The sequence below is a fragment of the Vipera berus genome (assembly GCF_964194415.1).
Source record: "Vipera berus genome assembly, chromosome: 3".
Classification (NCBI taxonomy): Eukaryota; Metazoa; Chordata; class Lepidosauria; order Squamata; family Viperidae; genus Vipera; species Vipera berus.
In genome coordinates this window covers 68,354,092-68,369,023 of record NC_138204.1, presented here as the reverse complement: position 1 = coordinate 68,369,023, position 14,932 = coordinate 68,354,092, and the positions used below count along the sequence as shown (strand labels likewise).

The following is a 14,932-nucleotide window of genomic DNA, read 5'->3' as shown; positions in this document are numbered from 1 at the left end:
TCAGACTTTGGGACATGCCCTGTATTAGATCCCGATTTGGAGGGCGTGGCCACAACAATGATCCCCAGGAAGGACGAATCCACAACATGCCCGGCTTTAAGTCTTGAGACGGAGGCTCAGGTTCAACCAAAGAAGAGGGGGGGAAATACAAAACAACTGCGGCTGGGTAATCGGCTCCCTGATGTGTATATGCTCACCAGGGGAGCGACCATGAATAAGAAAACAACTTTTGATCCTGCAAGCACGCGAAGAAATGCGGGACATTTAGAAACGCTATGTCCGATTGAAGTCATTAGACCGCTGACCCGCTCAATGAGCAGGGCGCAAAAGCAGCTGGCTATATAGGCAGACTCCCGGATCTCCTATTCTTACTCTGATGACATCAGCAGTTTGGCCGACGAAAGCTAAGTGTTTTGCATATTAAAAAGTTTGTGTGTGTGTGTGTGTCTGTGTCTGTGTGTACACACACACACACACACACACACAGACACTCTGACGCTTGATACAAATATCAACACACACACACACAGACACTTTGACGTTTGATACAAATATCAAACTAAGAGAGTGGCCTGGATAATTGTCATATACTGGATGTACAAATGAAGCTTGTTAAAGTTCTTTAAAGAGTTTTGTGAAAAGAGACCGAGAAAACAATTAAAAGATCTAGGACATTATCTGAAGGAACTAATCAAGATAGAAGTAAAAGGAAGAAATATAAGGTTGGTTTATTTTATCAAGGTTAATGTAGGTATGTTGTTATCTCTGAAAAGAGACTTTTCTGAACAAAACTAAATGACAAGATTTTAAGGATTTGTTCATTGAGATGAGATGAGATATGGGAAGAAAGAGATCATTTGCTGTATTTTAAGAGATGATAAGATTAAAATTGTTATGATGAAGGGTGAAGTAATTTCTTTATACATTTAATTTTCTTCACAATAGTCTTGTTTTTTCTTTTTGATTTTTTCTTTTCTGCATAATATATTTTTCTTTGTTTTTTAACTTGTATTAATTTTTATCATTGTAATTGTAATTTTTTAATAAAATTACTATTAACAAGCTACAAATATAAAGATAGCAATACTTACAGGATAAAAATTTTGACTTGGGGCTTTACTAAAGCTGAAAATTTTCATAACTTTAAATTTTTAAGCCCTAGCACACTTGTCAACGAGCAGAGCAAAAGCACTCTCCTTGTCTCCTTGGACTCAAGATTGTGTCGCAGCAAAATACAATCAAGAAACCTTTGATCAATAGAATAGGGTGGTGACAGGTACTCCTCATTCACTGTTGTTAGTGATTATTGACAAACTGGTAATGATCATACTGCAGCATGCCATTCAGACTAATGACATTAGCATTCTGTAAAGGTCAAAAGAATGGCGAAAAAAAAGAACTGAGTTGTGTATGGGTTAGTTGTCAGAAACCCTAAACTTTAGTCATATTTAGAGTACAGAAGAATTGGAGCTTCTATTTTTACAAAGAAGGAGTATGATTTTACATTAGGGTAGAAACCTACCCTTAAGGGTCCTAAAATCTGTGTCTCTATAAATCAATGCACAAGGTAGCTGCTGAACTTCCATGCTCATAGACAACAGACATGCAATCTTTGTGCTATTGTGTGTGTAAAGAGATTTATTTAGCCAGTTCAATAAATGTCAGTGTTCTAATTTTGAAAGCAAATCAACTGCCACTGAAATGGTTTAGATTTGGGGGTAGGCTGCCTCTTTATGAAATTACTACCACAAATAGCAAATTATCCACATCTTGTTTTGAGACACAATAGGTCTGTGGTAGCGAACCTATGGCACACGTGCCACAGGTGGCACGCAGAGCCCTCTCTGTGGGCACACATGCCATTGTCCCAGTCCTAGGCCTTCAGCTGGGTTTTATAAAATCTTTTCACTTTAGGCCTCCACTGCCGTGTGCAAAAAAAAAAAAGGTTCAATCAATTTCAACTTCTCGTGGGGAAAAAAAAAGATCTCGTAAAGTTGGAATTGATTGATTGAACTTTTTAGTCCCACCCAGTCTGCCATTACCACCGCAGCCACGCCCACCCAATGGGCCACACCCACCCAATGGGCCATGCCCACCCGGCACCCAACGATACATAAGTGGGTTTTGGGTTCCAGTTTGGGCACTCAGTCTCTAAAAGGTTCCCCATCACTGCAATAGGTCCTAAGATATTCTTGTTCTGGCCATCAAATACAAATAGTACAATGACTAAATTTGCCTCTATGGACTCTTCCCAGAGCACTAGTTCTAATGGTCTGCCAAAAACCTGATGTTAATACTAGAACTGCCTAATCAACTGAATCTTTGACACCTGCCACATTAGAAACATATTTCATTTTCCAGTAAGATAAAACTTGTAAGGTAATTTTTTTTTTGCAAAATTGGATCTTTTAATATGTAATGCACATCTTCATTTTTATATAATGGTTATATGAGGTGGATTAATCAAAGCAAACAGTAAGGAAATAAGTAGCATAATTATTGTACTTACTTTGAGAGACTCTTACTAGCTCAGTGACACTGAAAACACCTGATGTGACAAAACTGTCTTGGAAGCCCAAATGTCCTAAAAAAACACAAGAAAGTTACAGATGTTGTTATCCTTAAGCACTTAATGATAGTATTGTCAAATATTTAAGTCAGTGTCAGTTTTAATGTGAAAGAAACTGAATATTTAATTTTTCACTTATCATTAATTGCTGTTTGGCTAGACTGACATATGGTGAGAATATAGAGAATTTAACCCCATAGCCATGAGAATTGTACTTATTAAAACACAACCCTGGAAACCTGAAAGAAAAGAAAGTCATTTTAATAAATATTTATTTACATGACCATAATTAACTACTAAAATTAAATAATCATATCTAGAAATGGGATAACTCCTTTTAAATATTATTTTTCATAGAAATATTTAGTCATAAATATCCGTTCAGATGGTCAAAGCGGGATGTAAGGATGTATTCTTCATTTTCTGAAGTTGCGTTAAGGAAATCTTAAAAGAACAGCTGTTTAAAAAGGTTTGAAAGTATTTTCAAAAGAAAAAGAAAAAAAAGAAAAGAAAAAGAAAGGTAACACAATCTTTACATAAGAAAGCTTCAATCCTCCAAAGCTTTTTCAGATATAAAGGTGTACAGGTTGTTTGTTCTTTTTAATAAAAGCATTTTACATCAAATGTTATTTTCCTTTATGTAGCCAATTTTATTTACTTTATCTATTTTTCAAGTTTATATAGCCGCCCATCTTACAAACAAGTGACTTTGGGCAGTGTACTACAAAGTTAAAAAAAAAACAACCATTCATAAATAACAATATTTATGACGATTAAAAACATTTAAAAATATAAAATGCAGCTAAAAAAATAATCAGCAAAGGGGGCTTAATAATAACCGAGCCATCTTGCCAGTTCCCTGGGGGGGGGGTTCCTTGGCCCAAAGGCACAACCAGGTCTTGAGAGACTTTTGGAAAGTCAAGAGCAATGGTGGCAGCCTAACCTCAAGGAGAAGACATTCAACAACATGGATGCCACAGCGAAGGCCTACTGCTGCAGGTCCACCAAATGTAACTCTCTATATATGACAGAACCTGCAACATGCCCTCTGTACTGGATGTGATAGGGTGGAGATGTGTAATTGGGAAGCAGCAGTCCCTCAAATAACCCTGTTCTGCAGGTTATTTTGAAGGTCAAAATGTCAAAAACAGCTAGATATCCTGGGTTTAAGTCCCATGAACTATCTCTGTTTATGAGCCACAATTCAGAATCTGAGTCTGACAATGTTGCTCCAGCTGAGCCTGTGTGGATTGGCAGCTTCAGAAACCATTAATCCAGGATTCATTTGAGACTAAGCAGCCCCAGGCATCTCCTGATCAACTGGAGCAGTCAGATGATGAGGCACAATTCCTAGCCACCACCTCCATCCCCCCATTACAAGATGCATGTAGCAGGAAGCAGAGCAATGTTCCTCAACGAGGCTCCTCACTAGGCAAATGGTGAGAAATGAATAATCGCAGCCAAGTATCTGCAGACAGATTTATGTAGCTGCTTTGCCTTTAGTCTTTGTAGGAAAAAAAAACCTGTTTGGATTCTTAGTTTGTGATGCTTGTTCTTCTGTTTACTAACCTGGGTTACTTTAATTTGAACTATTGGACTGATCACTATGTGACTTAGCACTTTAACTCCTGGGACAAATTTGGACCACTCTACTACTAATTAAATTCAAGCTGACTTATTCAAGCAAGCTCTCTTTGCACAGATCTTGACTTGCAATCTTGTCTACTGTTATCTGCTTAACGTCTTAGCAATTGTATCTTCACATGTGAGTCTGCAAACCTCAGACAGAGTAATCTCTATCTTAGGCTAAGACAGCTTGACCACATATTACTAAGTATAAATCATGAATATTTTCTTTGAGGTAATGTGTAAAATCTGTCCAAATGTACAGATTAAGCAAAATAACCCCCACCAAAATTGCAACTCTGTAATTCATTTATTCTGTTATTTATTTATTATGTAATTTATGCCATGCTTTCTCTTTTTAATGGAGAAACAAAATTATAAACAACAAAATAATTCAGAGGAAAAATAAAACTGAAGTACACTTTTTTTGACTGCATACACACACACGAAGACCTACCCACATAGTAATTATCATGCATCCTGGATGATTATGGGGACATATAAACAATCAAGTATTTTCTAGTAATACCTATTTTCTAGTAATACCTATGACATTATTTACAAGGACACTTCGAAAGAATCACTAAAATAACAGCAATATGCCAGATCAAGGTGAAAAAGGGGGGGAACCCACAAGTCAGGCACAATGCAATATTTACTGGCTATAATGATGATCGTGTGAATAAGGGATGCTATGAAGGTTGTGATTTGGTTGTAAAATTATTCTTTAGCACTGTAAAAACTGTAAATGGTTACTAAATGAGTGGTTGATAAGTGAGGACTATTTGTACTGTGAAATCACAATAGCTGGAAGTGAGAGTGTATAACTTAAGAAATGGGGGTTTAAGCCTGTCCAGATGAGACTAGAAATTGCTTCCAATTTACTAGGTTGCAATAATGAACAATTTATTAACACTTTCTAGCAATTTGTGACAATTGCTTAAAACTACAAATGACAATTGACAAATCTCTTAAATAAGGTATTTTCAAAGTATGGCAACTCTTCACTAGAGTAGTAGTAGTTCTATACATATTTAAAATTATCCATCCAAGAATAAGTCCCACTCTGTGTATGTTCATTCCATCCAAGAATAAGTCCCCTCTGTGTAGCTTATTCAATTATCCATCCAAGAATAAGTCCCCTCTGTGTAGCTTATTCCTACTGAGTTTACAACCACTGCATTCAAACTTACTGTTGCCAGGTAGAATACATGTTTATATATAAAACTGAAAAATTTGGAATACCACTATTGCAATGGGATATGAGAATGATTTGGGGAGACAGAAGAGCCTCAGATTATGCAACAGTCAGATAAGAGACAGCTAAACCAACAGAACGAATGAAGCATGGCAAACATCTAAGAAGGGATCCTTCCTATTTTCTGGACTGTAAAGGTTAGGTGAGGGAGATGTAGTTTTAGACTAGTATAGATGATGTTAATGTAACCTTACAATAAAGATAGAGATGGTACTGGACTTGCCTGGACTAACTTGCAAGGCTGACAATTATATTTCTTTTTTGTATACTACATAAGGTAAGAGTAAATCTCTATCTGGCTTCGAAATTATGACTGTGATCTTGGTTTCGTGATATTCAAATGTCAGATTAAGATTCCTAAATGGGTCATGAAAGTTTTGTTTACATATATTACATATATTATCAATATATTACGGTATCTATAGATGGCTTGGCGGAACAGTTAATTTGGACAAAAATACCATGATTTGTTCTATGCATAGTATGAAGTTATACTTTCAGATATTATGACATCTACCCAAAAGAACAAATATAAAACACTTTTCAAAGGTGTTTTTATCCCACCTTTATTGTTTTATAAATAACTCAAAGTGGCAAACATACCTAGTACAACTTCTTCCTTCTATTTTCCCCACAAAGCAACTCTTCTTTTATATTTTATTTACTCAGTTTATGCCTTTCTACTCTGCTGAGCACTGATCTGTTTACCTAATACTGCAATATATTTAATGTGAGGAGAATGTATGATGTTAAATACATGATCATTATGTTAAATATTAATTGTTTAACAGTGTAAACAGATAGTTTAGGTCAAGGTAATTTGCTTCTCTTTTTAAAAAAATACACCAACAAAATTCTTCTGTACTTGATGACAGAATGGCTGTTTAGTTTAATAAACTTTTTTTTTATTGAAATACAGTAGTTATCTCTCATTTTTCCCCCTTTTTTATTCTGTCAAACTATTATCAACCTTTCATTAGAAGCTGTCAGGAGCTGGCTTTTTCCTGCTTTCAATCAACCTTCAATTGCTGTTGTTTGAAACACATATCCAAAATTCTTTTAAGACAGCACTAAAAACATATCTAAAAAACCAAATATCTTGTTTCCCCCCCAAAAAAGAACACTTAAACCTGTGTTTTGGAAAGCATTGGATATTATGTGAGTAAATCGCTCCGCGAAAGTCATGTATTCTATCTACCTCAGCAACTTTAAAATGTGTGGACTTCAACTCCCAGAATTCCCCATTCAACATGAACTGAGATTGCTGTGGTTGAGAAGCACTAGTAGTCTAATCTCTCCAAATTAGCATGAAGGATGATGTGATGAAAAGGACGGAGATGTACCTGTAGCAGACTGGACTGTTAATAAAGCTAAATATATCTATCTGTTGAGTGTAGAAGAATAATTGTCACTTCATGACAGAACTGAAATAGAGACAGTCATCCTAAACTGTAATACAGGTAGTTCTCGATTTACAACAGTTCATTTAGTGACTGTTCAAAGTTACAACGGCACAGAAAAAAGTGACTTATGACCATTTTCCACATCTCCGTGGTCACATGATCAGAATTAGGATGCTTAGCAACTGGTTCATATTTATGATGGTTGCTATGTCCCAGGGTCATGTGATCACCTTTTGCAACGTTCTGACAAGCAAAGTCAATGGAGAAGCCAGAGTCACTTAACAATCAGGTTACCAACTTAATTACAACGATTCACTTAACAATGGTGGCAAGAAAAGTTGTAAAATAGAGCAAAACTCTTTTAACAAATATCTCACTTAGCAACATAAATTTGGGGCTCAATTGTGGTTGTAAGTCAAGGACTACCTGTACTGTAAAACTGTAACAGAGAATTAGGACAGCTTTTCCTTTTAAATTTGTCTCTATACTACCCCAAAAAGTCTTAAAGAAAAGAGGCTGCAAAATATATCAAAGTTGTCATCATAAGCTACAATCCTACAAGGCTAGTGTACATTTAAGTCCATGCAACTTAAAGTTGCTAGCATCCCATTCAGATGACTGAAAAAGATGACCCAGAGGAATCATTGATGCTCTCTGAGCTTGGTTGCTTGCTTGTAGTTGTTTTGTTACTAGATTTTTAATATCCAAAAATATAATTAGAATTGAAACTTCAAAAGATGAATATAAGTCAAGTAGACGAAATAAGTCAGTACTGCTATAATACTAAAAAACAATAATCTGGAGTGAAATAAAAATTAACAATTTATTCATAGCACAGATACCCTTTAAGGCTCTGCAACAGAGAAAACAACAGATGCCTCGTTAGCATTTTTAGCTTTTGCACATTTCTAATCCAAAGAAAAATGTTCAGAGTAGAATCATAATTATTAATAAACATTTCCATTAGTCAGAGTAGATTATGACACACTCTTCAAATTCCTTTCAAAATAATTGAAATGGAATCTATGGAAGATTAATCATTTTGGAATAGTTATGGCCTCTCAAAAAGACAGAGAAATTCTACCCTAAGAACGTAATAAAGAGATGTTCTTTTAAAATCATTGTTGCCATAGTTCTGTTGGCTAGTTGTAATCAGCACCACATTTGTATCTGTAATAAATGAAATAACAATGGTGGCTTTTTAGATTCAGCTTTAAAATCTTCAACCTACCTCAGTGATTCAATATAGCATTAGGCACGCAAAAGATAGAAAACAGTGATTATTAAAATAATAATAGGCAGAGGCCTACCTCTTCTCTGATTAATCCAGATAGAAGGACATCTGTAATCTATTCAGGAATTTTTGCTGGTATATTTTAGAAAGCCAAAGATAGCTAGTGGGCAATTATTACCAAATTATTATTTTTTAAAGATAAATGTTCCATTTGGGAATTTGAGGCTTATTTAATTGGGTTAAGAGAGACAATGGATTAAATTCAGTCAGCCAAATATTGGAATGCATTATTTCTTCTTGTTACCAAAGTAAAAATAGGCAACATGTAACTATGTGACTAGAATCATCTCCAAGGGATTTACTTAGTTCCAAAAAGTAAATTTTTGGAAAAAAGAAAAGAGTTTCTTGTAAAAGAAAAGTCTTGCAGAAGAAAATTCTTTAGAAATTCTTTAGAATGAAAAAGATCATATCACTATGGCACAATTCAGAAGTGAGTATTTACCACAGATTTAGTATTTATCATCAATGCCTTGAAACCACTCATCCAGCAATCCAATTCTCTTTCTCTGTCTCTCATTTTCTCATACACGCACATAAACCTGCATCAAATGTCTAATGTTTGTTATGGCTGACATGTACTCTTAAGTGTATTTAGTTACCTTGCATTGCTAAGTAGTAGTATTAGTCCAATAAGATTGATGATTTATATGCCATCAAGTTGTGGTTAATTCTTAGCAAACACATAGATTTTTTTCCGGGATGATCTGTCCCAAGCTGGTCTTCCCACAGTGTACCCTATTCTGCTGAATCTGAGTCCATCTACCTTGCTGATGGTCAACTTCCCATTCTCTTTCCTTCTATCTTTACCAGGATTATAGGTTTTGTAAGAGAGATAAATCTTTACACAATGTGTCCAAAATATCATAATATGAACATAGTTATTTGTGTCTTGAATGAGAAACTTTGGAATGATTTGTCTGATGATCCATTTGTTTGGGGGGGGAGGTTTGGCTGCTTTATTATTTTCAGAAGTCTTCAGTAACTTCCAAGTTTAAAAATGCAAATACTTTTTCTATCTTGCTTCCATAGTCCAACTTTTGCTTTGATGTCACAGGGGAAAAACACTACTTGCATGATTCTGTTCTTTTGAAACAATAGACATATTACAGTATCTGAAATGCTACTGTTCCCAGATAGACTACCACAATTATGAACCAAGCTTTACATTCTATCTTATCAGCATTTACTTCTCCTAATATAGGAGAAGTAATACTTATGTATCGTCGGGTGCTGGGTGGGCATGGCCCATTGGGTGGGCGTGGCCCATTGGGTGGGTTTGGCTGTGGTGGTAACGGCAGACTGGGCGGGACTAAAAAGTTCAATCAATTCCAACCCGTGCCATAGGTTCGCCACCACGGCCATATAGAATGCATGGCATAAATACAATGTTACATATTTATATTATTTTTCTTGTGACACATGCAATGCACTTTCCTTGATATTCATGATAGTCACATTTTTAGAAGGATATTTGGCAAATACATAGAAAATAGCTACAACTGATATGTTTAACATCAGATACTGATACTTAGAGCTGATGACCTTGCTCTCTTATATTCTCCAGACAGCTATTTATTGTTGACAGCAAAATGTTAAGTAAAAGGGTAATTTCAAAAACGTACACATATCTAAGGGTTAATAATAAAATCAGTCTACAATATTCAATAAAGTCTATATCATATACTGAATTGATTTAGGCTGATAATAATAATAAATTATCAGCTGAATCCATTCACTGCAGAATGAAAGCCTATTTATTGAAGGTTATGGATTATGTTAGTTCAGTGCAAGATTGGTAGATGTTGTCCAACTTCTTTGGCTAGGCCTTCTGGGTCTGAGGACTAGAATGTTCTAGTCTCCCTGCTCCTATCACGTTAACTACTTGAACCACATTCATTCATTTTTGTATGTGTGCTTGTGTGTAGGTAATATTATTTGTAAAAATACAATTATTTGTAACCATATTTACAAAAGCCAAATGAAGAGTAAGAAGATATTGCTGAGCACCATTGTCATTGCCAAGTACAAGATGTTGATGAAATTTGAGGTCAGAGTTTGAATGTTATTAGTGCATCTATCTATGTGGTTGCTTACATACATTACAAAGCTTCCTTGGTGCCCTGTATGAAAATGTAGAAACAATTGGCTTTAAAATGTTTATATCAGGGGTGTCCAACTGCCGGCCCACGGGCCGGATGCGTCATCTGAAAGTGGTGCCCACCACACTGCCAGCAATGGAAAAACCCTCCCGATATGTTGCGCAATGTCACGTGACATCGCGAGTTTGACATGTCTGGTTTACATCTTTTCTACATATTTAGAAATACATAGCTGAAATGGGACAGGGGAAAGACACAGTATACTACAGAGCACATTTTCACCCAAAACTGCTAGGGGTTAACTGCTGCGAAATAAAAATCAAGAGACAAACAGCTAAATATTATCACATGGTTACCTCTGCCCAAATGCCCAAGCAGAAATGTGAAGAATCTATCCCAAAATTAAATAGGCTTGCCCAGTAAAAAAACAAAAACCAAAGTTCTGGAGATAAATCCTTTTTGCACATCATTATAGTACAGAAATATGTTCCACATTAATCAGGGCTAGATAATAAATCAGCAACAAAGCCTTCATGCTCCATTCTTCAATCTTTCTTTGTTACTAAGTTCTCATGTGTTTGAGATCTGAACTAAATGACCCTGAAATCTGACTAAATGGGAATGCAAACCAAAAGATTGTGTAGTTGCATTCCTGAGCATTTTAATTCTTCATTTTTAGTAGTGGTTGACATTAATATGTCATTAATATTTAACTTTCAAAATTCTTTAGTATTGCAACAGTAAAGCACTCAAGCCATCTATTAACGTTCATATAAATGTCTCCTGGTGAACTAAGGGAAGCCAGTGCCCAATTTTTGCAATGATTTACTATAGCCAGAAGAAGTTAAAGGACTAGTCATAAGTTGAGGATCAGCTGCATTTCTTTTGAGTTGGATGGGCAACTCTAATGGCTTTAAACTTCATGCATTTTCACGTTACTAGTTGTGAATTATTGTTGCAGATATGTTTTGATAGAGGAATGTAAAAATCACCATTGAATTTTACAGTCTCATGAAGCAAATACATGTTGAAAGGAGCAATAGAAGTGGCAGGGACAGCTTCTCTTTCAAAAATATTTGGAAAATCAATTGTAGATTCCACATCTCTAAGCACCCCACTTGTGTCCTGAGGCAGCAACATTTGAAATCTGTTCAAGTAATTATGACAAAGTTTTAAAAGCTCTCCACATCTGCACTGCAGTCAACGTGAATTCAGGATGCAGGAAATGCAAACAATTTTATTTATGTAATGCCTAGCAAGTAGGAATGCATTATCCCAAACACAAGGCTCTTTCTGCTTAAAAAAATTCCTTGGATAATGCCTTGTAGACATTATAATGATGAAAACCTGACCCTTCTTTAGTGTCATTGGGTAGGCTATATATAACTTCTAGCTGATGTTTTTTACTGGATTTACTCTGAATTTCTCTGTGTCTGCATTCTAGTTGCTGTCCCAATTGCATCATTACTCCAAGCTCTCTGGTTTCCAAGCTTTTTAACCTATTTCATGTTAGTGGGAGAAGAAGCATAATAGTGGATATGAGCATTTCTTACATAATTTATTCTAAACATTCAATGTTCCCTGTGCAGGGGCCCAGTTACTTTACTCTATATCAGGGGTGTCAAACTCTATTTCATTGAAGGCCACATCAGCACTGTGGTTGCCCTCAGGGGGCCGGGTGGTTATGCCCAGGGTGGGTGTGGCCTACTGGGTGGGTGTGGCTGGAGTGCATATGGCCTACTGGGTGGGCATGGCCAGCTCTACATCATTGGCATCAAGGGTGCCTATGGGGGCCTGGGCAGGAGTGGGACAGATCTGGGGGTCTCTGGCAGAAGGAGGGTCTCTGGGCCAGGGCCAAGGCAGCGGGGGCCGTTCCTTCACTGTTTCCAGGATGGCTTTGGGGGCCACATGAAACCACTTCGCGGGCCAGATCCGGCCCCTGGGCCTTGTGTTTGACATGTCTGCTCTATATCATCTTAATTTTAGTACATGAGATGCTAAAGTGAGGATTACATGTTTACATCCAGTCATTTAACTCTCTTGACATATTTAAGACTAATTTGGATTCATTTTTGTGTCTTAGTTTTTTAGTATCTCTTTTTCTCAATCCACTTATCTGTTTTCCTATTTTACTTCTCCCCTTGAACTCAAACCATTTCTCATGGAAATGCATGATAATTTGGTCCCAAACCATAAAAAGGTACACATACACAATATCAGCAAGATTCATTTTTAATACTGTGAATGTATAAATTAACTGCATCCAATTTTATCAATCAGCCAATCAAATCTTTATTATGGTCATTGACCAATCTTAAATAATGAGACAACAAAGGGGGAAAAAACCACATTTTGTCAGATACAGAAAAAAGTTTATGGTCTGAATAACTAACCACAAACACAATTTCCAAAAATTAATTTAGTGGACCTGGCAAGCTACAGGACAAAATTTGACCACACGCTAAAAGTAGCATTTTACCTGTATCTGGTACAAGAAAAAATACCAGATCTACATGGACTGTTAGTAATAATGGAGTGATATGAAAAGCATTGCTATGTCAATAAAATGAGTAAAAAAAGGGAGAGTTAATCAGGATCTCAGCCATTCTCTGAGCCACAAAACCGGCCTTATCCCTCATAGGGATATTATATAATTTACCTCTAAAGGTGTAAAATATTAAGAAGAACCAACATAAATGCCTTAAACTGCCTCAAGACATAAGATATCTGAATATTTGGAAAACATAAAGGGAATCTGGTAATTCAATAATGCCGGTGACACAATCTGAAATCTTTGCCTAATAATGTTTTGGGGTTTTTTTGACTGCCAGAGAAAATAAGGAATTAAAAAAAATCAACGTAGTGCCAATTAAACTTCAAATCCTCAAACAGAAGGCTTAAACAGTATATTAAAGCAGCTACCACTATGACAGCGTAGATATGCAAATAGATCTGCACGTTAAAAAAAACTGCAGTAATAAAAAAAAATGTGCAAGGAATAAGCCCTTTTCCAGAAGATCTGGATGAAATACTGTATAACAAGCTAGAAATTCCACTGGATATTCTATGCAATAAAGCCTTTTCTACAAGAAATTTCTTTCTACAAGATAACCAATATCTAACCATCATGTATCAGAATAGAATAGAATTAATGATCATTAGTAGATGGAAAGATAGATCCTCTCAAGAAGTAACCTGAGCAGCCCACCATGCCATCAATGGCGTCATTAGGCCCTTTACATTGTGCCATATCCTGGCTTAGTCTTGCTCTAGTGTAGGGGTGTCAAATTGCTGGCCCGCGGGCCGGTTTCATCATACCGAAGCCGCACCCATCCCATTGCCAGCAATGCAAAAAGAGTCACGATACGTCACAACATGTCATGTGATGGTGTGAGTTTGACACCCGTGCTCTAGTGACAAGGTGCAAATGGATTCTTTCCTCTTTAACTTACATTACATTTAATATAAGTTGCATTTAACACAATCTTACATTCTTTAATTGATCTACTCCTTAAAATAGCTTTACTCTTTTTCAGCTTGAAAAAAAAGTCTGCTTAAATGAATCCCAGAGACGTAATGTGCTTGCCCATACTTCTTTTGACGGCACATGTATGAAATTCATACATCCTGATAACAACTAAATGGGCGAGCTCTTTTTTAAGTATTAAAAAAGGCATGGCTAAGAGATGTGTGCTACGGCCATTTGATTCTACCTCTACCCTATTATGTCAGAGAAAGTCTTTATGAAAGGTAACTGCATCTGAGGTAATTGCAGACTGACAAAATTCTGTAAAGATTCCTCATGAGACATTGGAGGAGGGGCATTAAAAATGGCAAGATGTTTCTGTGTTCACCATTTTGATTTTTTTTACCTTTTCCCCACAGATGTTCTTGATAGGCAGGGAGATCAAGAAGGAGATGCTATTAGACACCCCTTCATTGTTGTTATTTTAAATGCCAGAAGAACAAGAATATATTATATGTTCTGTTTGCTGCAACCAGAGAGGTGGACGTAACTTGTATTTCCTTTTCTTTCCCACTTGCTGGAATCACTAATATTGAGAAATGTTGTCAAACCCAAAGCATTTGCTTCATATTTCAGTACTTTATATGAGTCTTGCTTGATTAAGTCCTTTCCCTTCTTTATCAGTATATTCTGCTGTGGAGGTTAATGGTTAACAACTGTGAAATATGTAGTCCTTCATCAATTGGCAAATCTGAAATTTATAGAGGTCACCGATGAAGCAGCTTCCAGATTTGGCCTTAATAGTGTCTTCAGAATTGACTGTGAATTGGATTGACCTTTATTTTGGGTTGAACATCAACTATGTTCCATATCTATAACAGGGGATTCAAAAAACAATGGCAGTGATGATAGGTTCCCAGGTATAAGTGTCATTGGATTCATTTAAATGAATTTCTGATTAAACATGCCCAGAATTGCACTATAGTTCTATATTCATGTATATCACAGTGTCATAATACCAAAGAGCCATGCCTCTCAAAAAACCTGCATACATACCATATATAAATGGTGCTATAAGAGGGTTCCCTTGAGATGCTGTGTTTTTGGTTAATAAGATTTACATTTTTAAAAAATCATTAAGAAAACTCTTACTGTACATAACTTACATACATATACGGACATACTTGCATATTTGCAAAAGTAAATTAACTCATGGA

General features: G+C 36.1%; 1 protein-coding gene across 3 annotated transcripts in view; it reads right to left on the bottom strand.

Annotated features, from left to right (window-relative positions):
* Positions 1-14,932, bottom strand: part of NFIA (nuclear factor I A) — a 323,674-nt gene that overhangs the window by 111,684 nt on the left and 197,058 nt on the right. For all 3 annotated transcript variants that reach the window (XM_081325217.1, XM_081325218.1, XM_081325216.1), the window contains exon 4: positions 2,510-2,584. In XM_081325217.1, the coding sequence (XP_081181343.1) occupies positions 2,510-2,584 (75 nt within the window). The remainder of the gene's footprint in view (positions 1-2,509; positions 2,585-14,932) is intronic.